Source organism: Myripristis murdjan, chromosome 21 (assembly GCF_902150065.1).
Source record: "Myripristis murdjan chromosome 21, fMyrMur1.1, whole genome shotgun sequence".
In the NCBI taxonomy this organism is placed as follows: Eukaryota; Metazoa; Chordata; class Actinopteri; order Holocentriformes; family Holocentridae; genus Myripristis; species Myripristis murdjan.
In genome coordinates this window covers 7,243,633-7,267,024 of record NC_044000.1, presented here as the reverse complement: position 1 = coordinate 7,267,024, position 23,392 = coordinate 7,243,633, and the positions used below count along the sequence as shown (strand labels likewise).

The following is a 23,392-nucleotide window of genomic DNA, read 5'->3' as shown; positions in this document are numbered from 1 at the left end:
GCAGGATATTGGCTTCATCTCTTTTCCGTGTCCATTACAGTAAATTACATCTCACATCCAGAGCAAAGCTGGTCCAGTTGTGATCTCCTCTATCTGGGTCAGAGTCACAGAGGACACAAACAGACTGAAAATAAGTCATGGATCCATGTTGCTCGAGAAAACCCATAAACAGTAGATTGCTAATATGTTTTGGAGTCACATTTAGAGCGTGAGATGAGGGCCTATCAGCTGAAACATGGCGGTGCTTTGATCATCTGTGTGCCTCATTGGATCGGATTTGTGCCCCGTCTACAGACTTTGGAATAGGACGTGGCTGAGATTAGAGAGAACGCAGTTTGATATAAACGGCACAAAGGCAGCACGGGGAAAGAAGCTCCAGGCTTGTTCCTGTGGTTGGAAAAAAGCAAAGATGTAGAGCAATTGATGAAGGCCTTTTTGCACTTTTCAATCCGCATGAAATTTATCAAAGTGCATTAAGAATAATCCAATTTTATGGTATTTACCACTATGAATGATTTATTGAAAAATCTAAGATACCATGTGAGATACCAAAATTTAGATTAAGGTGAATGTAAGATAGATAGTATTAATTAGTTGATCATTATGGGATTAGCCATGATAAACTGAGTGAAACATCCCTATATTAATGGTTAAACAGTTAACATTACAACCCATGTTTCCCTTTGATGCAATTTTAATCTCCGTATTACTTCTAGACGTGGCATCTGTGAAGTTTGTGTTTCATCTTGATCCACTAGGTGGCACCAGCACCTCAAGATGTCTCCTTTCTACATCTTAAAACTCATTTTCAGTAAAACCCTAACCCTTCTGCCTGCAGGAGAAAAATACCTTTGCTGTAACCAGATCCAACTCGATGTTACAATAGGCAACAAAGAATCAAACTATGTAAAGAGCTGTATTCCAAAATGCTACACATCCATGTTTGCAAAAAAAAAAAAAAAAAAAAATCTAGTGAACATTCTTTAAACAGAGATCCTTGACACCAAAACAAAGCAAATGTCTACAGGTAATTCAAATGTCTGCTAACAGCCCATGGTGTGCTTTACGTTCATTACTGCCATCATTTTTTTTGAAATAGTATCTAAATAGCTTTTTTGATAGATGTCTGATGTCTTTTTTGATAGTCTCTCAATTCCTGGACTTCTCCCCCGCAGCACATGCACTCTCCCTCCTTTTTGTTTCTTGTTTGCTAATCCCTGCTCAAGTGTGACATCAGTGTCACTCTTTGGCTAACCTTTGACCTGTGTGTGTGTGTGTGTGTGTGTGTTAACCCCAACCCTCCCCTCTCCCCAGCAAACTCTGGCCTGCTCCATCCTCACGGCCCTGCTCAGCGAGTTCTCCAGCTCCAGTAAGACCAGCAGCATCGGCCTCAGCATGGAGTTTCACGGCAGCTGCAAGCGTCTGTTTCAGGTTTGGTCCCCACCTCGCTTCTTGTCTGTTCTTTTGTTTGTTTGTTTCTCTTTTCCCATGCTGTCAGGGTGGAGAGCATTATGTCGATATTAGGATATGAGACTAAAGGTGGTTTGACATTTTGAATATTGTAATATCATCATATATCATACGTGTTTTCTTTTCCTGGTTTTAAAGGCTGCAGTACAGTGAGGGGATGCAGTTTCTGAACTTGCTAGAGTGTCCTAGCCGTTCTGTTATTCACCTCTTGTTGCTTGTTCATCATATCCACATTATCAAATGAAACTTCAGAGACTTCAGACTTTCTCCACACCTGTATTCCATAACCATAATAAACTGGAGTGAAGATCAGGTTACATAATTTTGTCCGACCCCAAGATTTTGCTTGTCCTCCATCACTGAGTTACATTTACCGCCTGAAATAGCCTATTGTTGCCTTCAGCATTGTCATGTCCAGCACTATACAGGAAGTTGCACAGAACAGAAAGTAGGTCCATTATTTTTTATTTATTTTACACTAGAGTTTCACCAGAACAACAACGACGTGACCGAACCTTACCCGAACCTGAACATAATTTCTAAATTTTTGTCTGAACCTCCCGGCTCGTTGGGTGACGGGCTCGGGTTGGGTAACCACACTCTGTAATAAATTCTTCTATATTAGTTTTCCTAAAAGCAGCAGCACTGTTGTGTTTTGATAACTTGAAATTAGAGGCGGTGAAACAGTCCTTTGGCTGGAAAATAATCCCCCCACTGCAAAAACGCAAAATCTTACCAAGATTATTTGTCTTATTTCAAGTCAAAAATGTCTTATTCCTAGTCAAAATATCTCATTACACTTAAAATAAGACATGATCACCTCAGAAGTAACTTGTTTTTAGACAATTTTCACTTGTTTCAAGTGAAAATTCACTTGAAACAAGTGAAAATTTGCTTGTTTCATTGGCAAAATTTGCCAGTGGAAAAAGTGAAAATTCACTTGAAATAAGTGAAAATTAGCTAGAAAGAAGAAACAAATTTTACCAATGAAACAAGCAAATTTTCACTTGTTTCAAGCAAATTTTCATTTGAAACAAGAGACAATTGTCTAAAAACAAGTTACTTCAGAGGTGATCATGTCTTATTTTAAGTGTAATTAGATATTTTGACTAGGAATAAGACATTTTTGACTTGAAATAAGACAAATAATCTTGGTAAGATTTTGAGTTTTTGCAGTGGAAATATTTGCTTCACACAGCCATTTATCAGTTCTGTGATTTATGCATAGTGACTTTGTTAGCCACAGCAGCAGAGCATTTTAGGTAGATGTTTCAGCCAAAACTTTTAATTGAAAATCAAGGGATTTTGATCCTGTTCTGTAAAAACTTTAGTATCTCGGCAAGATTTGCAAAATATGGGGAAGTTCTGAATGCTCCCAACATTCAAAAGTACTGTTATTGTCCTTTTTTAGAAGTTGGCATAGAAGTTGCTTGATTGTTTTTCACTGCTGCACATTACACAGCTCCATCACAGTGGTTGCAGTTCAGTGCCTTGCTCAAGGAAACCTCAGCAGTAGTTGTTACAAGAGGGAAGAGTGCTCCTCACTCGCTTTTTATGGCCATATTTTTCTTGCCAGTCTGGCATTCAAAGCGTTTGCCTCCTAGTCGGGGCTTCCCTCTGCCTTTCATTCCTGTGTTTTTATGCATCTGCCTTTCATTCCATCTTCTCTTTCCATCCTCCTGTCCTTCCCGCCCCTCAGGAAGAGGATCTCCGCCAGATCTTCGTGTTGACCATGGAGGTGCTGCAGGAGTTCAGCCGCAGGGAGAACCTCAACGCCCAGATGTCCTCTGTCTTCCAGCGCTACCTGGCTCTGGCCAATCAGGTCCTTAGCTGGAACTTCCTGCCACCCAATCATATCCTTTCTTTCTCAAAAGCCACCCGGGGTTCCTTTGAAGGATCTGGAAAAGAACACCAACTTGATGGTTTCCAGATCTCGAAACATGTTTGAATTGGATAAAAAGTACGGAGGGGAAAAACAGGTCAGTCTCGATACCCGTATGACTACTCATTTCAAGTATTTGAAGACCTGGCTGTCACTGTCACATGCTGTGATATTTGTTGTTGTGAGGAGTAAAGTTCAGCTCACAGAGTGATATGGCCTGGGCTGGCTGTGATATTGCTCGGCGACAGAATTAACTTCTAAGACCCAGTCAAGAAATTAAGTCAGAGAAAAACGAATTTTGAAGGAATCGTGACAGACATTGATGCAGGTGGGTGGAGTGAGCAGTCAGTGGTAGGGGGTTGGAGGAGGGGGGGTGTTAATGTTGGCTGCTTTTACTTTTATTGGTTTGAGTATTTGGTCTTTACTGGTGATGAGCTAAAGAACATCCTTCAGAGACAGGGCCCTCATTCTGAAAACAGTGCTTTAGAGCTGAAAGTTGATGGTTAAAAATGAAGGTAAAGTTAGGAATTGCTGGTCAATATGTCATTCGGTGTGTGTGTGTGTGTGTGTGTGTGTTTTACTTACAAGTATAGGTGTTGGTCGGCAATGCAGATACATCCATCAGTTTTACTTTGTAGATCATCTCTCATACACACATCCTTGCAGTTGGCTGTGTGGCTGAGCAAACTCAGGCACTCTGTGTGTGTGTGTGTTTGTGTGTGCGTGTGTGTGTGTGTGTGTGTGTGCGTGTGTGTGTTAGTCCAGGCTCATTACAGCCTAAATCCCAGCCAGCCTGGCATCCTCTCTGCCTGTCTAAGGGGATCTGGAGTGGCGCTTGCTGCCAGCCAGGGCCATGTATCACTTTCAAAGAGGTGTCTGTGTGTCCATCCTCATATCATACCAGTCCCAATAACCCCGCTGCGCCCCCGCCCCACCTCTCGACACCCCCCCCCCCCCCCCAATCCCGCCTTGGCTTGTCGAGGCTCCCCTTGGTATGCCTGGCACGCTGAGTTTGATGTCTGTGTGCATGTGTGTGTTCACAAAGAGCCTCTTTTAAATCCTCTTTTAACTTTTAAATTTAATTCTATCCTCTGTATGTGTAAGGGGTGTGTGTATGTGTGTGTTGGGTGGGGGGCTTGAATGGGTGTGTGTCTGTTGCTGTCATTACGATCCCCTGAGGCACCTTCCGAAACAGAGTCAAGGCACGCTATCTGCAGTTTCTCAAAAAAAGTCTCAAGACAGCCAGCCTGTGGCCTTAAAAGTATTAAAATGTTGTGCTTGTAATTATTGAACCTGTTATTAATTTGATATGTAATGATGCCCTGGTCTCTGTTTTTTTCTTTTTCTTCCCATTTATAGTTTGAGAGCTTTAATTAGCTGTATTCAGAAAGTCAGAAATTGAGTCTTCAGTTTGATTTCGGGTAGCATGAATAGTCATAAATGTGCCTTTTTGAAACCCAGCAGAGTCCTTGAATAAAAATTCACATGAAGAATTTATATTATTCCTATATTCTAAGACTATAATGGTCTGTATTTATGAACCTGAAGTCCAGATCCAGAGAACTGAGCCTCAACTTGGCAGTGGCATCAGGTGTTGAGCTGCTACATGGAGAATGACTTTGGAAAGATGGTTAAAGTGATTGAGAGGACAGCTCGGGCTCGGGCTGTTCAGCAGCGGTTCTAAACTCCAAAAGTGGTCGCGGTCCAAAAGGGGACACCTCCAACGTTCGGTGAACTGTTACCATGGCGACCGCGGTACTGCAGCCTGCAGGACAAGCTCTGCCCGTCTGGGTCGAACAGCTCGGTGACTGGCAGCAGTAGCTCTTCTGCTCCTCTGTGGTTTTCATTTCATTGTATCGGTGGAAATTAAGCGTCATTTAACGTCTATGTGGAACAGAAAGAAAAGTTTTTATTCTACTGAGCGTTGTGTTGTTCTGTTGTGTGTTTATTGACGGCCCAGTGATTGGGTTTCTCCAGCTGAAATTTAGCAGCAGATTATGTTGTGATTATGGTATTTCCAAAGGCTGATCAGAACATGTGGACAATAACCAGATCGCCAAAGTGTATGACGCACTGAGTGATATCTGGAGAGTCCTTTTTTTTCTTAAATTAATTTATTTCTGGTATACAGCATCTATCTTGCATATATGGAATAGTTTTTAATGGTTTTGTGGGAATTTTTGCATTTATTAGCCCCAAATGCAGAGTCAGGAAAGACCAGGAGGGAGAGTTACATGAAAGACGACAAAGGTCCTTGGCTGGATTTGAACCCAGGATGAACCATAACAACATGGATTGAGCTTTCAGCCACCAGGGCATCCCATTATCAGTCATTTTGTCAATCTGTCATGTCTGCACAAAATACCTTTTGGCTGTAATTTGGATTTGGGGTGCAATTTCATTGTTGTTTACAAATATTGAAAGGGACTTGAGTCTGTAGAAATAGCATTCTTACATCAAGTGGTGTTCTCCTTTAAAATCTGTTGTTTTTATGCGTGTGTTTGTAAAGCCTTTAAGTGTCTGGGCTGGTGTTGAAAAGGAGAGCAGACTGATGAAGGCCGCTGGGAGGCCTGAATGAGCGCGGCCGCCTGTCTGCAAGTGTCACAACACGCCTGTGCTTGTGTTATATGATGCGAACGTACGCCAGTGTGTGTGTCGGGGGCCTTCTTCTTAATTGCGTGGCTGACAGCCGCCGCCTTTTATACACACACACGCTCACAGGCTTACGCACTCCTAAAATCACCTCAGAGAGCCTTTTAAAACGCCTCAGTCTCTCAGAAAGGAACTGAGCGGCATGCGTGTCATCTGTCCTCACCACCATTTGAAGCCCAGCCCAGAGGCTCTGGTGTCGGCCAGGAGAGGCACGCTCCCCGGGCGTCAGTGCAACACCGTGTCACTCCACACCGGGCTTGACCCCGGCCAGGCTCGTGGTCAGGCCTCGAGACTGCAGCCGCTGTCAGGTGCTGTGAATGGCTGTCCTAGCTGACAGATAGATCACCGTGCCTTAGTGAGGCAACACTGCCTGGCTGCCTCAGTCACGCTGTATTTAGCTACGTATCGGCCTTCTTATGAAGTTCAAATTAGGATCATACCAGTGATTCTGCATGTTTAGTGTATTAGCTACAAATGTGTAAACTTGACATTTCTGCTAATCTTTTCCCAAAGCAACCAGTCATATTATAAAACTCCAATATAATTTTTCTTCCCTTTAATCAAGCCATTGGTTTCCCTTCATTCCACTATGATATGAAAATGAATTCAAACTTTCTTCACACCATTATGCCATCACTGTAATAAAATCATCCACATTAGTTTTCCTAAAGGCAGCAGCACTGTTGTGTTTTGATCACTTGAAATTGGGTGGAGTGAAACGGTCTCTCTACCAGAAAATAGTCCCTAGGGAAACATTTGCTCTACACAGCCAATTATCAGTTCTGTGGTTCATGAATGGCGACAAGATTGTTAAAAGCAGAATATCATAAGGTGGGTGTTTCAACCAAAAATTCAGATTTAAAAACCAAAGGGTTTTGATTGTATGTTGTGAAATCTTCAGTACCTCCTCATGATTTGCACAACGTTTTGTTGCAATGTAAAATTTGAGCAAAATTGGAGTAGATGGGTCAAACATTCAAAATCACTGGTGTGGTCCTTAAAAGATAGCATGGGATGGAATTTGGACTAAATTCATCGGGGTTAAATAAATTGCTGTGCCAGTGGCACATTTTCCTGCTTCATTTGTCTCCTCTGTTGCTCTCTTTATCAGAGAGGAATGCTAAGACTTTGTGCCATATCTGTCTGCATAAAATACCTCTCCAAGTTGCTTCAAATAAAAGATGAGCGATTGCCTTCCCCTCCTCTTGCAGTGACGCACTCTTGGCTTTATTTTTTTTTGTTTTCTTTGACTCGATTTGTAGTTGTTTATTTTCTCACAGGAGAGCAGCCAGGCTTCTGCCGGTCAGTTTTCCCTCGTGTATTTTTAGCAAGGCAAACACAAAGGAGTAATAAAACTGGCATGGTCCTCAGTGAGCAACAATTAACCCTGCCAACCCTCAGCAGGAGGTATTGTTATGCCTGCGAGTTCACTGTTAACCCCACATTCTGCCACACATTGTTTCAGCCTCGCTTCGTATTCACTTTAGCTGTTCAGAGGTCATTTTAGAGATGGATTGGCCCTCAGGTTAAGGTTGAGATTTGGAGGGTGTAAGCCTTGGATGTTTTCCTTGGAGCAACCACGTGGCCCTGACGTGGAGGGAGAATCCAGGACTGCTGCCGTCTAAACCCTGACAGGAGGAACAGTACGACAGAGGGTGGGAGTTTTGTGAGATATTAGTGACATTTTCTATAAATAAATGTCTGCTTTGAAACTCTTAATGACTGACTGATAAAAGATAAATGTGATTTAGCCTATACCCAGTTTATGGAAACTTTCCTAAATACTTTGTGACTGGTAGCTTTTTCCTGCAGAAAATTCTCGTCTGTTTGGAATAAATAGAAAAGGAGCTGAGCAGCGATAACCACGACCACAGACAAGGACAAGAGCATCACCTATAGAAACTCAAACTCCAACAACTTAAAATCCAAAGAGAAAGAAGACAGAAAGAAAGATAGACAGTGATCTCTCAGAAATCAAAAATCATGGATTACCACTTGTAGTGAAGAGAGAAATGGTAATTATGGAGATGGGAGAGCTTGCTATTTACCAGAATTCCTTCTCTTTGCTTATTTAAAACCTCTTGGAACCCACATGAGATACTGCACATAACTCACTTGTTAAAGAGACGTGTTTACACAGAAAAGGGAGTGGAAGGGCTGTTCTACACTACATAGGTCTTGCCTACAACACACAACAATCTGAAAACCTTTGGCTGCCATTCCCAAAATCACCCAGGTCCTAAAAATACAGGAATACATCTTTCCGTTGGCTCACTTTGTTTTGGAAGATCAAGCTGGCATTGGCTTTGTGGAACCAGACGCCATTATAGTTGTGTTATTGGTTTAATTTAGCTGAGGGAGAATCAATGGCAACTGCTGTCTAAACACAGATGGGGGAAGAACAGTAGGAGAGACAGGAGGGGGAGGATGAGGGAAGGGGAGGAAGAAGGATGAGCAGGGACGGGGGGGGGGGCTGTGAGGAGGCATTCCTGGACTGTTATTTCACATGGCGAGGCTGCAGGGGAGACTTAAGGCAGGATATATCACTTAAACCCCACCACGCGCCTTAGCATAGCACTGCGCTCTTCACATGGCCACTGGCACACACACACATATACACACACGCGTACACAGACACAGTCAGCCTCCCTGCCCATTGGTCCCATCCACAATAAGGATCAGGCATAATGAATAGAGGATACAGAAGAAGCTCGTTAATCCACAGCCCTCGGGGACGGAGCGTGTTCCTGCTCGCAAAATGTTCAGATGACAGCGATAGTGAAGCTTATTTGAAATATGAAATATGCATGCAAATCAAATCATGAATTTATAAAATGCTTTCATTAAAAAGGCTAATTCAGGGCATCTGCAGGTCCTTGAAATGTCTTAAATTCAAACACTGTGATGTCTTAATTGCAGTGAACATTTTATATAATTTCAATTATCAGTCTATTCATTTTAGTCAAAATGAGTCAATTACTTTCCTGTAGAGAGAAATTCAAGAAAATCCTTGTACTTACCTGTCCTAAGTTCTTTGGAAAAATATTCAGGCATTACAGCGGCCTCTTGCTATGTGTCCTGAAGGAAACTGTTGCAGTAATAGTTAATAGAATCAATTTGTTACTAACCAGCAACAAACCTATACAAATCTGACCTTTGCATTGCCCCAGATATAATAATGCTTGTCTTTATACTCACCTGTCATGCTTATTTGAATATGGAAAAGATGATTTATTAAAAATCAGTCAGAAATTTGGAACAAATCATTAACAAGGTCTTAAAAAGCATTAAATGCAACTGTGACACATGTAGACACCCTTTAATTTGGAAATATCAGTTGTGCAAGTCAATTAAGGTTTATCACTAAATTTATAGAAATTGGCTCTGCATTTAAATTTATAGCTGATACGCTTTTGGGAGCATGCAGCAGCAAAATGAACAGAAATGCACAATCAAGAGATGAAACTTTTGGCATTGATACACAAGTACAGTTAATTTAGTTTCACTTGTACATTCAAACCACGCTCAGTCCCACATTTGCCATTTTGTAGCCATGTGGGTCACTTCATGCATACCAGCCCGAGCTTGAATTATAACCCTTGGAAGAAAGAATGATGGGTTTTTATTGCAACTCTGCTCCCTCCCGCAGCTTTGAAGTGGAGAGCTGTGTGTCGATGTGCACTACCTGGGCGAGGGTTCACATGGAAAACTATAAATATTAGACGTTAAAGCGTCTGTTACTAAAGAAGACAGGGAGCTGGAAAAAGTTTAGTTTACTCTGATCTGTTCTGGTCAGCACACAGTTCACTACCTGACAAAGGGATCTTAGAGAAGACTAATGCACCAGCTACAGTTTTATCTGCACTTGGCTGGCAGCTGTTCCTAATTTCCCAGCCTGCACAGACTGACGTTGAAATGTGTCTGTGTTTCTTAGATTCATTTTACAGTCAGCACTTTCTGAGTAACATCTGCATAGACTGACATCTTAGAACCAGTGTTAATTTTGTCAGTTAATATTTGCACGAAAAATAGTCTTTTTGACTACCTTTTTTCATGTTAATGACAAAACGGTGGCATTAATGAATTGCTCTGTGAAAATGAACATTAAAATGATTTTTTTTTAAATTCACCCCAAATGAAGACTAAACTAGAAGACATGCACACCATAAATACAAAACATAAATTTGCCCTCCTTTTGCCAACAACGCAGACAACCCAACAGACAGCTAAGTGGCTTTCACAGGAGATCCGACTGCAGAATATCACGCTTGTAAATTTCGAACCACGGCAATAACGCGGTGTTACCTCAGGAGACATGAATATTTGCAAGAGGTAGAACCTCTTAATTTTCTCGCAGGAAGACAGCGTCCATTTTCCAGAGCTGACACAGTAAACCCTGTGTCGGTTAAATTTCATTGATGATACTCGAATGTCCCATTCCCATGAAGGCAGCATCGAGCTACGCTACAGTCGATCCAGCTACAAAAAGCTGACAAACACTGAAGTAACGTAAAGACAGTCGTTAATATGGAAACGATACCTGTCTCATCTAGTTTCATTTGTGTAAACTAGCAGGTTTATTAACGAGTTTTAATATTGACATACTTGAGGTATAGTTTTTCTCCTAAAATCAATAAGGAGTACCTTTGTTGTCCTAATATTGAAGTGTTGATAGTTAATGTCACACCATTCCACAAAATCCCTAATGTCTCTTCTGTAAATCGCTGTTTCCATCAGTGATGAGGCCTGTAAGGGTGGAGTCATCAGAGAGTTTTTGTAAACAACAGGATTTACTGCAGTGCATGTGTATGTCAATACTGTGCATATACATGTACCTCTTTATTGTTTGCATTGGAAAAAGTATATGCATAAGGCAGCTGTATTTATTTACAAAGCATGTTTCGCACATGGCGGTAGATTAAAGGTGCTGTACGGAAGATTGTAACAACACAATAGCAATCACATTTAACAACTGAAGCACAATCATGTAGGCTATTAAAACAAAGAATAAAATGATAATACATTTGCAGTATATATCTATGAACTGTTTCTGTGCTTGATGTTTTGAGTTAAAATGTCGATTTATGTGTGCAATAATACTGATGGATTTTATGTATGTAGGTCACTTGCAAATGCAGCAAATTCTTGGGGTGCTTTGCATGACTGAAGATACATAAAAAGACATCATGAAAAGGTTTAAAAGATCAAAAATAAAGATGCAGTGAAAAATGCAACAATTAAACATGGACGATTAGTAGAAAAAATACCAGAAAACACATACAACAACAAATAGGGTGAATAAAATATAGGTAGAAAATAAAGTTGTTAGGAAAAGTAAATACTAAAAACAAGGAGGGATACAAGGGAAATGTGTGTTTCTGCGTGTGTGTGTGTGTGTGTGTGTGTGTGTGTGTGTGTGTGTGTGTGTGAGCGTGTCCATCAGTCCATCCATCTTTCCACTGGAAAATCAGCGTGTTGCGTTAGTTATTCTTGAGCCTGCTGGAAGGGTGAAGATAGTAGCAGGTGATGTCTTTTAAAAACCCACCAAACCACAGCCACATGTCCTAGTCACTCCACGCACATTACTCATCCTGGAGGCATGCACACTACACTCTCTCTCTCTCACACACACACACACACACAAGCCATCTTTTTTCTTTTTAAGGAGAGCGGATAGCACGGTTGCAGTTGTAAATTCACTTGTCAGCCGCGCAAGCAGATTTCCCTCAGACCTCAAAACCTGGAACCGAAACAAAAAAAGATTCCTGTAGCCACAATGTGAAGAAATTACATAGAAAAAAAAGTCTGTATTAAAAAAAAAAATTTAAATGAATTGCATAGTTTTTTGTGATATTGTGATATTTTTTACATTTTACATATGATAGCACAGCCAGCAGATGTAACTCACATTATCATATAAATAGAAAAATAAAATTACAGCTTAACCTCCTTTTCTCCTCCTCATTGAGCGTATTTCCACCTACAAAACAGTCAAACCTGTTTGGTCTGTGGAGCCGGCTGCCTAATGAAGTCACATCATCAGTTGCAGCAGTAGTGTAGTTATCATTCTTCTGGTCCCAGTGTGAGTTTAGTTCGAGCCATCTGATCTTTAGAGGAGTCTGTCACTGAGGTGGTCCCTCCCCAGGGAGCGGGCCTCCGTCTGCACGACTGAATGTGAACTTGCCCCTTTTTTTCCTCCTTTATTTCTCTTTTCCCTTCTCTCCCTCTCTGCCTCTTTTGCCGTCCCCTCTGCTTATTCTTGCATTAAGTGGTAAAAGCAAGGATTTGACTAAGACCATGACAGACAATTTTGACAGACAAAAACTATTTTTTTTTTACATTTAGTCCTTAGTTTTAGTTTAGATTTTGTAAACAAAACCTACAGTGTTTTTATTGAATGAAATCAAGTATTAAATTCTACAGAATCATTTTTGAAAATTTTCTCTCTAAATTCCTCACTAAATTATTTGTTAGCTTATAGCTTCTTATATTTTGTATCTAGCCTTTGTCTTTATACTGTAATAGCAAAAGTAGTGCAGTTTAATCTTACAACGGTGCCTCAATGTCACATTTCTTGATATTTTGAGTGCCTGGATCGCCCTCTTAAGTACTTTGTTTTGCCCGTTTCCAAGAGCACCCGAAATTCTTGATCTTTGTTTGATGATATAGAGCAACCAGTCATCTTGTTCTGTTTGTCATCAAAAGTAGTTTGCCAAAATAGCGGCTTTCGTCCAAGCTGAGGTCAAGAGTTTTATTTTCTCTCCTCTATTTCTGGCTTTTCCCCGTCTTTATTATTTGTTGAGGGAAATGTCATGATATTTCATCATCGTTTTTCTCAATAAAAGTTCATTTTTGTTTATTTTTCATCCTGGAAAAATGGGTCATTCATACTTTTAGTCATAGTTCTAGTCAACAACAACAACAAGAGTGTGGTTTTTTTATTTGTTTGTTTGTTTTTTGGTCATCTTTCCAATGCCAGGAAAGCAGCATTTGTGTGTTAAATCGTAGTATTGTCAACATCATAAAAGGAATAAAGCTAAATGACTCACAGTTTTCACGTTTGAAATAAAGGGCAGAACGTGAAATACAAAAAAAAAAAAAAAAGAAAATCCTAGATATTCACCTCATGGCTCTATATTGCCTTTCTCCATTCCTCTTTCCCTTTCAGAAAGGTTCACACAGAGTTCTTCTGCCTCGCCACGGTTATTTTTAACGAGCATTGGATGGACACGCACACACACACACAAGATCCCACAGACCCCGAGACAGGTGCCAACTTTTGTGCCGAAAAGCGTGGTGTGGTGTGTTGTGGCGGGGTGTGTGCGCGGGGAGTGACTGCGGGCTGGTGTCGGTGGAATGCGTGGCCTCGCTGGCCTCCGCCGCTGTTTGGCTTTGATCGGACATTCCTCTGGACGGGTTCCTCGGCCCTCCTGCTGTCACCGAGCCTCGGGAGGGAGGCGGGGAGGGGGGGGGGAGATTTGTGCGGGCAACGGATGAGTGGGAGCGAGAGAGGCTTGATTGGCTAATGAGAGGAAGTGTGTGTCTTGGATTTGTAAGGCGCCTTGAGTGAGGAGGGAGAGTGTTTGTTGTGCTGAGGCGAGGAGAAAGTTTGGGAGAGGGGGGAGGGAGTGTTTTGAGAGCGGTCAGGAGGAGAAAGACCTGATTGGCCGAGGATGGAGAGGCTGTGCGGGAAGGCTTAATTGAGGAAAGCATCTGTGTTAGGACAAGGAAAGAGGAAGGAGTTGTTTGGGAGAGAGGAAGAGAAGACGTTCTCTTGTTTGGACAAGGATTGATAGTTTGGTGGGCGTGTGAAGAGAAGGAGTGTATTGTGAGTTTGTGAGAAGAAAAAGAGAGTGGGATTTGTTGGGAAAGGAGAGACCTTGTGGTTTTGGGAGAGGACGAGGAGCATTGGAGAGCGGTCAAGAGGCAAAAAAAAAAGTCTTAATATAAGCCGAGGATAGTGTGTGTTTTGCGTGCCTTAAGAAGTCTTGAGTAAAGAGAGAAAGTGTTTTGAGAAAAGCAACCATTGTGGGTGCAGAGAAAGGTTTGAAGAAGAGAGGGTTTGTGTTGTGGGGGCAAGGAGAAAGAAAGCTTCTCGATTTGGCAAGAGGGGGAAAAAAAGGCCTTTGAGAAGTGGCTCAGCGGAGAAAGAGAGCCGAAAGTGTGTGTGTGTGTGTGTTGTGGGTGTACGAAGTCTTGAGTGAGGAGAGTGTGTGTGTGTGTTGTGGTGGCAAGAGGAGAGTCTTGTTTGGGGCGAGTCTTGGAGAGCGGTCAAGAGGAGAGACAAAAGCGATTGGCTGAGGAGGGAGAGGAGGGAGTGGTGAGGCGTCTTGAGGAAGTCTGAGAGAGGGAGAGACGGTTGCGATTGGCTGCACAGAGCGAGTGTCTTGGGTGTTTTAAGGTCTCGAGCAAGCAGAGAGAGAGAGAGAGAGAGAGAGAGAGAGAGAGGAAGAAAACCTGGGAGGGGACAAAGGGAAGGAGTGTTTGAATAAAGAGAGGTGAACGAGAGGACAAGGAGGGGAAAGAGAGCGTCAAGTGAGTCAGAGGGTACAGATTGGAAACAACAGGGAGTCAGGGAACAGCAAGGGAGCAGGAGGAGGAGGAGGAGGAGGGGAAAAAAGTGGCCGAGTGGGTGAGAAAGAGGGCAAGAGTTTCTTTGTGGACGAGAAGTGTGGCCGGGCAAGAGTTGATGACAGAGAGACAGAGAGAAAGGAGGACATAAGAACAAAGCAACCAAGGAGGGAAGCCTGTTGTCTGAGAGGGTGAGAAAGAGAGCAAAAAAAAAAAAAAAGTCCTTTGTGGAGTGGAGGCTGGCAGGGCTGATGAGAGAGGGAGTTAGTTAGCGATAAGTTTCCACTGCCAGCCACACGAAACCAAAGCCCGGCACAGACACAGAGAGAGAGAGAGAGAGAGAGAGGAGAGAGAGAGAGAGAGAGACCAAAATACCCATTGAAAGACAGAGCTTAGTGACAGGAGCTTGTGTGTTTGTGTGTGGCACTGCTCCTCCTCCTCTTCCCTCTCCTCCTCCTCCTCCTCCTCCTCCTCCTCATGCTGTTGTTGGCCTTAACTGGCGGCGGGTCACTGGGGCGCCACTACATCGCCATGTTCGAGTCGGCGCAGAACGTCACGCTCAAGCCCACCGAGTCCTGGAGGGAAGCGCTGCTGGACACCCGCGTCATGGACCTCTTCTTCACCGTGAGTACCCACCCTCGTCCGTCCGTCCGTCCGTCCGTCCGTCTCGTTCTCCATCCCTCTGTTTAGCATCACGGACAAGTACTTTCTTCACTGAGGGCTCATGCCTCTGCGGTTTCTCAGGGTGTCTGCAGGTCCTGAGAAAGTCTTACCATGTCTTGGATTACTTCTATTCAGGCCTCCAACCAGTGGTTTTGAATGTTGGCTCATTTACTACAACTTACCCATGTTTTACGTTGCAGCACACCATTCTCCAAATGTGCACGATACTAAAGATTTCACAACATATAATCAAAATCCTTTGATTTTCAAATTTGAATTTTTGGTTGACACAGCTAACAAAGTCATCAACATTCATAAACCACAGAACTGATAATTGGCTGCAGAAAGCAAATGTTTCCATGGGGACTATTTTCTGGGGGAGAGACCGTTTCACTCTACAGTTTCAACTCATCAAAACACAGCAGTGCTGCTGCTTTTAGGAAAACTAATGTGGACGACTTTATTATGGTGATGGAGTACTGGTGTGAAGAAGATTTGAAGTCTGAAACTTCATTTTCATATTGTAGTGGAATGAATGGAAACCAACAGCTGGGGAAAAGGAAGGAAAAATGATATTGGAGTTGTAATAAGATTAACAGAAACATGAAGCAGAAACATTTTGTAGGTCGTAGGCTGAACATGCAGAATCACTGGTATGATCCTTTAGTGGTCATGACACTGAACTTGGTCATCCATTTCACTCTGGCGCTGAAAAGGTCTTGATGAAAGGTCTTGAACTTTAACACACGCTGGTATCTAATTATGTGCGTCACCCAAGTGTTTCTGAATTTGTTTGTCCTGTTTGGTGCTTTTTCATTTCTTCTTTTTCTGTTTTTTTTTTTTTTCTGACCTCTGGATGGCAGTTTATTTATCGTACAGAGAGACAGTTTGCCTTTTCATGTTGAGCAAGGAATTCTCATTTGAACTCGTTTCTTTTTCAGCGTTGAGTTTTTACTAGTTTTGTGGGTTTCTTTAACGCGCCATTAAGTTGATTTATGCATGCTTTACAGTGGGGCCATGTTATTGTGTTACTATCCAGTGGACAGCCCGGTGAAGTAAATGTGTATTTTTGTGGAGCGACTTGTGTATTTAAAGAGACGTCCCACGCTGGCTTTGCAAACGATGTGGAAGGGAAGTGTGGAACAACCCGGTCACCTCTCCTTCCATCAGCATCCATCCAGGCTCTGTGGCTAACCCCCTGCCAGATACTGCTCCACTGCTGCAAGCTTCTTGCTGCCCACTGCCAAATACTGCTACACTCATGTTGCCATTACCTGTCTGTTCCACTACCCCAGACACTGTCTGTTGCCAAAGACTGATCCACAAATGACAAGAATTACTTCATTGATGTAGTCATGTGCTTACTATCAATTAGAGCTCCTTTATCATGGTGTCTAATTATACAGGGTGTCCATAAGGTCTCTTTACAGTTTAACAAATTTATCACAAAAGAAAATGAACAGACAAATCTGTGGAAATTATTACAAAATGAGGAGTAGATATTGAAGGTTTTTTTTGCCTCATTTAATACACCTCTATATGGGCACCATTAGTTGAACGAAGCACATCAAGACGCTACTCGATTTCTTGCCATGTTGGCTGTAGCAGAGCCTCATCAATGGTGGCAATGGCATCAGTGATCTTTTGCTTCAGGTCGTTGATGTCCAGTGTGATTAAAAACTTTGATAACCACTGAGTACATAGAACAAATCTGATTAATATATCTCATCAATTGCTTTTGTAATAGATTTTTTAAATTGTAAAGAGACTTTGTGGACACCCTGTATATTGCCATAGTACTGCTCTTCCACTCCAGTTCCTACCTGGCTACTGACAAACATTGTTACCCACTGCTACAGCCATTTTGTCTCTAGCCAAATAAAGCTTCACGACTGTATCCCCCACCTGTCTCTTGCCAAATACTGCTACACTACTCTACCCCCATTCTGTACACACCTCCACACCTGAAGCCCTTACCTGACCACTACCAAATACTGCTCCACATCTCTGGTACACAGGCGTAACATGCATGTTTATCGCCAAATACTGCAACCTTTGAAACCTGAGCAATTTTTTTGGCATTTCTGCTTTATTTGACAGTGACAGTAGAGAGAGGGACAGGAGAGGCAGGGCAGAGAGAGGGGATGACATGCAGCAAAGGGCCTGAGGTCAGATTCAAACCCAGGATGCTGTGGTCAGGGTTCAGCCTTGGTTCATGGTACACACGCTTATCTGGTGAGCCACCAGAGCGACCCCGACACCTGAGCTGTTTCACTTGATTTCTTCCAAAAGAGTGGGTTAAACAGGTAGTGAGCAAATTAGGAAGAAATGACCCAAAAACTGGTGATACTGAAAAATTAAACTAAAAAGAAATAAAACTGATTTATCTGAGGAAGGTGAAATGAAACGTTTTTAAATAGAGGCCCACCCACAGGCCTCCTGGGTTGCAAAGGGTTAACTGCATACAACCACCGCATTTGAGCAAAGTGCTGACAATGTGAAGGCGTTAACGGTTGTATTGGCACCAGAGTAGCGGTGGATATTGTTAAATGTGAGTGTGGGTGCTTTGTGGTAAAAGATGAACTCCATAAAGCATCACAGTGAAGGACTCCCTCCCTGGTGCTGCTGTCACACGCTGTGCCACTTTCCCTCAGTCTCTGTCCGGCTTCGTTTAGACTTTGTACGAAAGCCGTGCGTCCCAAGGAGCTGTAAAATGAAGCATTCTGGATCCACCCAGCGAATCAGATTTTGCTTTGTCGCTGAAATGTACAAGCTTGAAATTGCTTGCTGGCTTTATTTGTGTTTGTTGTCTGGCAACATTAGATAATCCTGTCAGGAAGCAGTGGGAGGTAATGGGGTCGTGGTCCCTGTGCTTACCATATTTAGTGCTAGTCGTGTTAAACAGATGTTTGTGGAAAGCACCGGTCCTGGTTTCTGTTGTCGCTGCGGCACTTGAAAACCGCATGCTCAAAGATGAAATAGGCTATTTTATATGTTTGTAGTGCTTGGGCATGCACCAGTATGTCTGCGCTGTTTGTAATAATGGAAGGAGAGGGTCATTCTCCTGCAGGCTGCAGGTGATGTTGAGGACAGGGCTGGGCAATCACTCAGTATAATTACTGTTTTTCAGTAGGATCATGATGAAATAATCATACCAATAATCAAAACCTGAAACACATTCAAACATATATTTACAGATATTTATCATTTTCGATCTTTGTGGATGCTTTTGGACAGAAAAACTGAATTTTGTTTGAAGATTAGCAGATGCTGATTTGCAATTTTTTCTACCCCTGTGCCAATAATCACGATTCATCACTGATGTAAATGTAGCTGTACTGTAATCAGTGGCCATACACAACAGTTAATAATGCAGCTGAAAAAAGTTACTGGTGTGATTTTGAGAAAATTTCACACAGGCAATCATAGTTAACGGTAATTAGCAGTAAGCAGCAAACTTAATCAGGGGTTTGAAATACAAAGCGCACAGGCCTAATCAGCGATATGATTGGACGATGCCAGCAGTTTGAATAAAAATGTTTGCCATTTTTCGGTCGGGCTTTATTGTTGCTGGAATGTGCAGGATGTGTTTTGTCTTGGTTTCAGTTTACAGGCGACCAGTCTCATCTCTCTCTCTGGTATTTCTAGTAGCTCGGCTGTTTGTTATTGTAAGGGTGCTGTGGCACCGTCAGCTGTCTGTGTGTGTGTGTGTGTGTGTGTGTTAGTGTGTGTGTGTGCGCGCGCATGTGCGTGCTCGCATTTCTATATGTGTGTTTCTATCCTTTCGTTGCTGGTGGTGTTCATTTTGTGTGTGCAGTTATGTGTGGTGGCGCATGTCTCTCTTGTGGGATTGTGCGTCAATTTGTGTGTGTATGTGTGTGTGTGTCAGTGGGTGTTCATGTGGTTTGTGTGTGTATGACGTGTGTATGATATGTGTGCACATTTGAGTGTGTGTGTGTTTATTCTGTTTAATGGGGTGCTCTGCTGTCTCAGCTGCTGTGTCTCTCCTCAGCTGTGAGGGGTGACAGACCGGCCAGGCAGTGTGTGTGTGTGTGTGTGTGTGTGTGTGTGTGTGTGTGTGTGTGTGTGTGTAAGAGGGGTGTGTATAGACACGCGCTGCAGGGGTCAGAGTCCACAGCAGACAAGTGGCAGGATTAGAGCCCGGCCTCAGGATTAGGGGCCCCCCGTTAACAACCACACTAACACACACGTACACACACACACACACACACACACACATACACACGTCACCCTATTTAGGGGCCCTGGGGAGCCTCCCTCCCTCTGTGGGTGGGTGTCTGTCAATCTCCCATTAAATGGCTCCAGTGCTCCCAGACTCTTATCAGCATTGTTAACAAACAGTAACCGGAGGCTGCAGCCAGACTCTCCAACAGGGCCGACTGTTTGGCTTGTTGATCCAAAGCTACATCGACAGCACACACCAGTTATCAGGGCTGACAGATAATCACTAATAATTGTAATTTTGACTTGCATGATGGCCGATATGAGCACCATTCAGACACGTGTCCAGCCGTCTAACATGTCCATCCATTTCTCGTTTGTTTTGGTAGAGAAAAAAACACATTCACATTCATACGCACAATTATAAATAAATAAATAAATAAATGTATATATTTAAATAGTTTAATCAATTAATTGATTTCTAATGTTACCAGCTAAATTTGAAAAATTGCCTAAAATTTTGGTGTTGTGTATGGTTGCTGGTGACAAATCAACTGCAGAGAGAAAATCAATGTGAGCAAGCTCTCTGTCCAGAGAAACACGTTGGCTGAACATGCAGCCTTTCTCCACACCCACCTCCAGCCGTCCCAGCCCCTAAGAAGAAGAAACTTGACTTAGTTAGTGCAGTGCAGTTTAATTGCATCGCATTCGATGTTTTCTACATAATGAATTCCTTCCAACTTCAAAGCATTTACTACTTCAAAAAGTTAACTTCCTGCTGCAACCCGAGGCTACCAAAGAGCAGCTTAAATAGGCATGTGCTGTTATTATTATAGCCCCACCCCTTGTAATCTCAGCTCTCATTGGCTTTTGTCAGTCTTTGTCTTGGATCTCATCAAGGTATTGAACGTGTTTCATATTATTGGGGCAGATTGAGCTGATGAAATCTGTAAACCCCTCGCACTGCCACATCATTTTTGTTGACTATCGGGCCCTGGCCGAGCCTCGGGTCGAGATTTTGCCCCTGATTATTGGGATTTGCACATTTTAGTGGAAATAAGGTTGATAACATACCTTTGGTTGCAAAGCCATTTTGCGACCAGATATTCCCAAGACGCCAAGTTGTCCTTCAGCCTCAGGTCATCACTGAAAATGCATTCAACCCTTTTCCATTTTAGCTGCTGACAGCCACGGCTCTGAGATTTAGGGAGGGAAACAAGAAACAGAACAAAGGGAGAAAGTAGTAGAATGAAGGTCAGAATAAGAGAGAAGAGGGGGAGATACATGGGGAGACGAAATTTGTGAGAGAAATGCAATTTACGAGAGAAATGACAGATAGAGGCTTGGGGAAAATGGCCCATGGAAGATTGAAAAGGCAGAAAACCAGCTATTGTTGCCTCCTCAAAATAAACCCACTCCTCTCTTGTTCATTTTACACCTAGGGATTGGAGCTGTACCCTCCCCTCCAGCGTGCGCGCACACACACACACACACACACACACACACACACACACACTTGCGCGCGTGCACACACTCACACTGAGGCATCTGTAATTTTGGCCTTGGCAGTGTGTTTTTGTTTGTCTCACTATGGGTTTTTAGTTTCAGTTTGGCTTTGACTGATTAGAGAGCGGCATCAAATTGTGATTGAGTGTGTACCCTGTCTCTCACGCACACACACACACACTCACACTCACACACACAGATGCACATGTACACAAACACACTGTCTGACACATCTGTTTTATCTCATTGCATCTACGCCATCAAATGGACACACACTCTACACACAAACTCTGCACATACACACAAATACATTGCATATTCAGATATACACACACACACCCACAATTCATACACACATTCACATACATTATGCTAGTGATGGGAACAAGTAATTGACCAGTCGGTAAATTATGTAACCACCTACCCAGCTAGTAAAATGCTGCCCCAGATTTGCTGCCTGTCTAAGAAGAATATGGGAAAGATCCCTCGCCTGAATGTTGCAAGAGGATGGCGGCTCCAGATCACCTCAGTGGTTTCTGGTTTGAAGACCGTGCTCAGCATTAACCTGGCTGGCTCTCTGAGGTGGTGTAAAGCAAGTCGAACAAGGCGAGCCGCTCTCTCCCTCCGCCCACTGCTCAGTACCTGCAGAGGACTATTTTCTTCCCAGCGGCCTCGTTGTCATTACACCGAGAAGTTAACCATCTCGGCAACACACACTAGAATACATGAAAATGTAAAAATGATCATGGGTTGTTTCGTGAAGTTTTTTTCGAATTATATTTTAAACATAGTATTAGTGGGTGTGCACAAAAACAGCCATACAGTACAAATGCAGGAAGCCCAGCATTGTTATTAAATTGCTGCTATGTATACAGCACAATATAAATTTCACACAATTTCAGACTGATCAGTTTTTTAGCTAACTGTGTAATCCACTAGTAAATTACTCTAAATTTATAGCCCTACATATTTTTATACATCCACACACACATATATCAACACATGTCCATGCACACACACACACCATTTCAGAACATATACATGCATGTGTACACACAATTTCAGACACCCACATTTTTACATTTACACACATACACTCAGTCACATAAACACACACACACTCACACACACACACACACACTCACACACACATACGAGAGCCTTGTGTTTACCCAGTAAACACAATCAGTGTGGAGTGCAGGGCCTGATGAGGTTGCAGCGGCGGCTGATTCTGTTGTGCCCTGGCCTGCAGGCAGACGGTAACCCAATCTGAGAGAGAGAGGGAGAGATAGATGGTGAAAAAGGAGCGAGAGAAAGACAATAAGTTGGAGGCATGGTGTTGATTTGAAAAAACAGAAAGATGAGCCTCAGAGCCCCCCGAGGAAACAGACACCAGGCTTTGTCTCCTTCTATAAATATCCTCCCTCCCTCTCCCTGCCATCTCCCCCATTTCTCTCTCTCTCTCTTCCACCTCATCCTCTCCCCCTCATTCTCACTCTCTCCCTCATTCTTTTGCTCTATCACTTTCTCATCTTCCTTGCTTCTGTTTCCCACCTCACTCTGTCTTTCCTCTAACCTCTCATTTGTTTCTCTGCTCTTTTTCCTTATTTCCCTCTGTTCTCTCAAATTGTCATTCCCTCAACTCTCTCCCTCATCTTTCTTTCTCCCTTTACTCTTTATTTCTTCATCTTTTTCTCTTCCCTCAGTAATTATTTTTCTCTCATTTTCCTCTCTCCCCATCTTCTCTCTCCACCTCCCCCTACCCGTTATTTTTCCTCTCCTCCCCCTCATTCCCTGCCCCTTTCCCTCCCCGGTTATCTCCATCCAGTTCAGCTCTATAGGTGTGATGGGTACGATGCACAAAAGTACACTTTGCCAAAGCAAACCTAATAAATATCAACTGTCAGCAGCCTTGGCAATGTGACACAGCCACCAGCAACAAATGCTTCAATAATATCAAACACATCAATTAGTCAATCAGTGGACAAATTCATGTAGGGACATCTGATCTGCGTTCCCAGCATTTTTATATTGTTGGATCCTCTCAATCTCTCTCCCTCCATCCCTCTTGGCAGAGGAGTGTCTAGCCTTGTTTTGATTTAACCAAACTCCCCCAACACACACACACAGGCACACACACCACCCCCTTCCTGCACACACACCCCACCCGCTGTCTATCTCTAACTATAGTCAGACTCAAGGCGACTGGCATTACTGGCATCGCAGAGATCGTTCGCTGGTGCAGCTGCTTTTTCAGAGCTCGAGGCGTTCAATCCTTTGGCCTTGCGCTGCCTCTCCCTCAACCCCCTCTCCCACCCCCTCCTCTTTCTTTCTCTCTCTGCCTCTCTTTCTCACTCTCTCTCGCCCCCCTCCTCCACCCCCACCACCCCTTCCTGCTGAGCTCTTCCAGAGGATGACTTCACACTCTGGAAGAGGGCAGCGCTCCCCAACAGCAGCAAAAGGACT

At 43.0% G+C, this 23,392-nt stretch overlaps 1 protein-coding gene across 2 annotated transcripts in view; it reads left to right on the top strand.

The window, feature by feature from the left end:
* xpo4 (exportin 4) overlaps positions 1-23,392 on the top strand; it is a 62,086-nt gene that overhangs the window by 8,602 nt on the left and 30,092 nt on the right. The window contains exons 5-7 of one of the 2 annotated variants that reach the window (XM_030081028.1): positions 1,315-1,431; positions 3,170-3,323; positions 15,087-15,199. In XM_030081028.1, coding sequence (XP_029936888.1) covers positions 1,315-1,431; positions 3,170-3,323; positions 15,087-15,199 — 384 coding nt within the window. The remainder of the gene's footprint in view (positions 1-1,314; positions 1,432-3,169; positions 3,324-15,086; positions 15,200-23,392) is intronic. The other variant, XM_030081029.1, reaches the window with a different exon arrangement.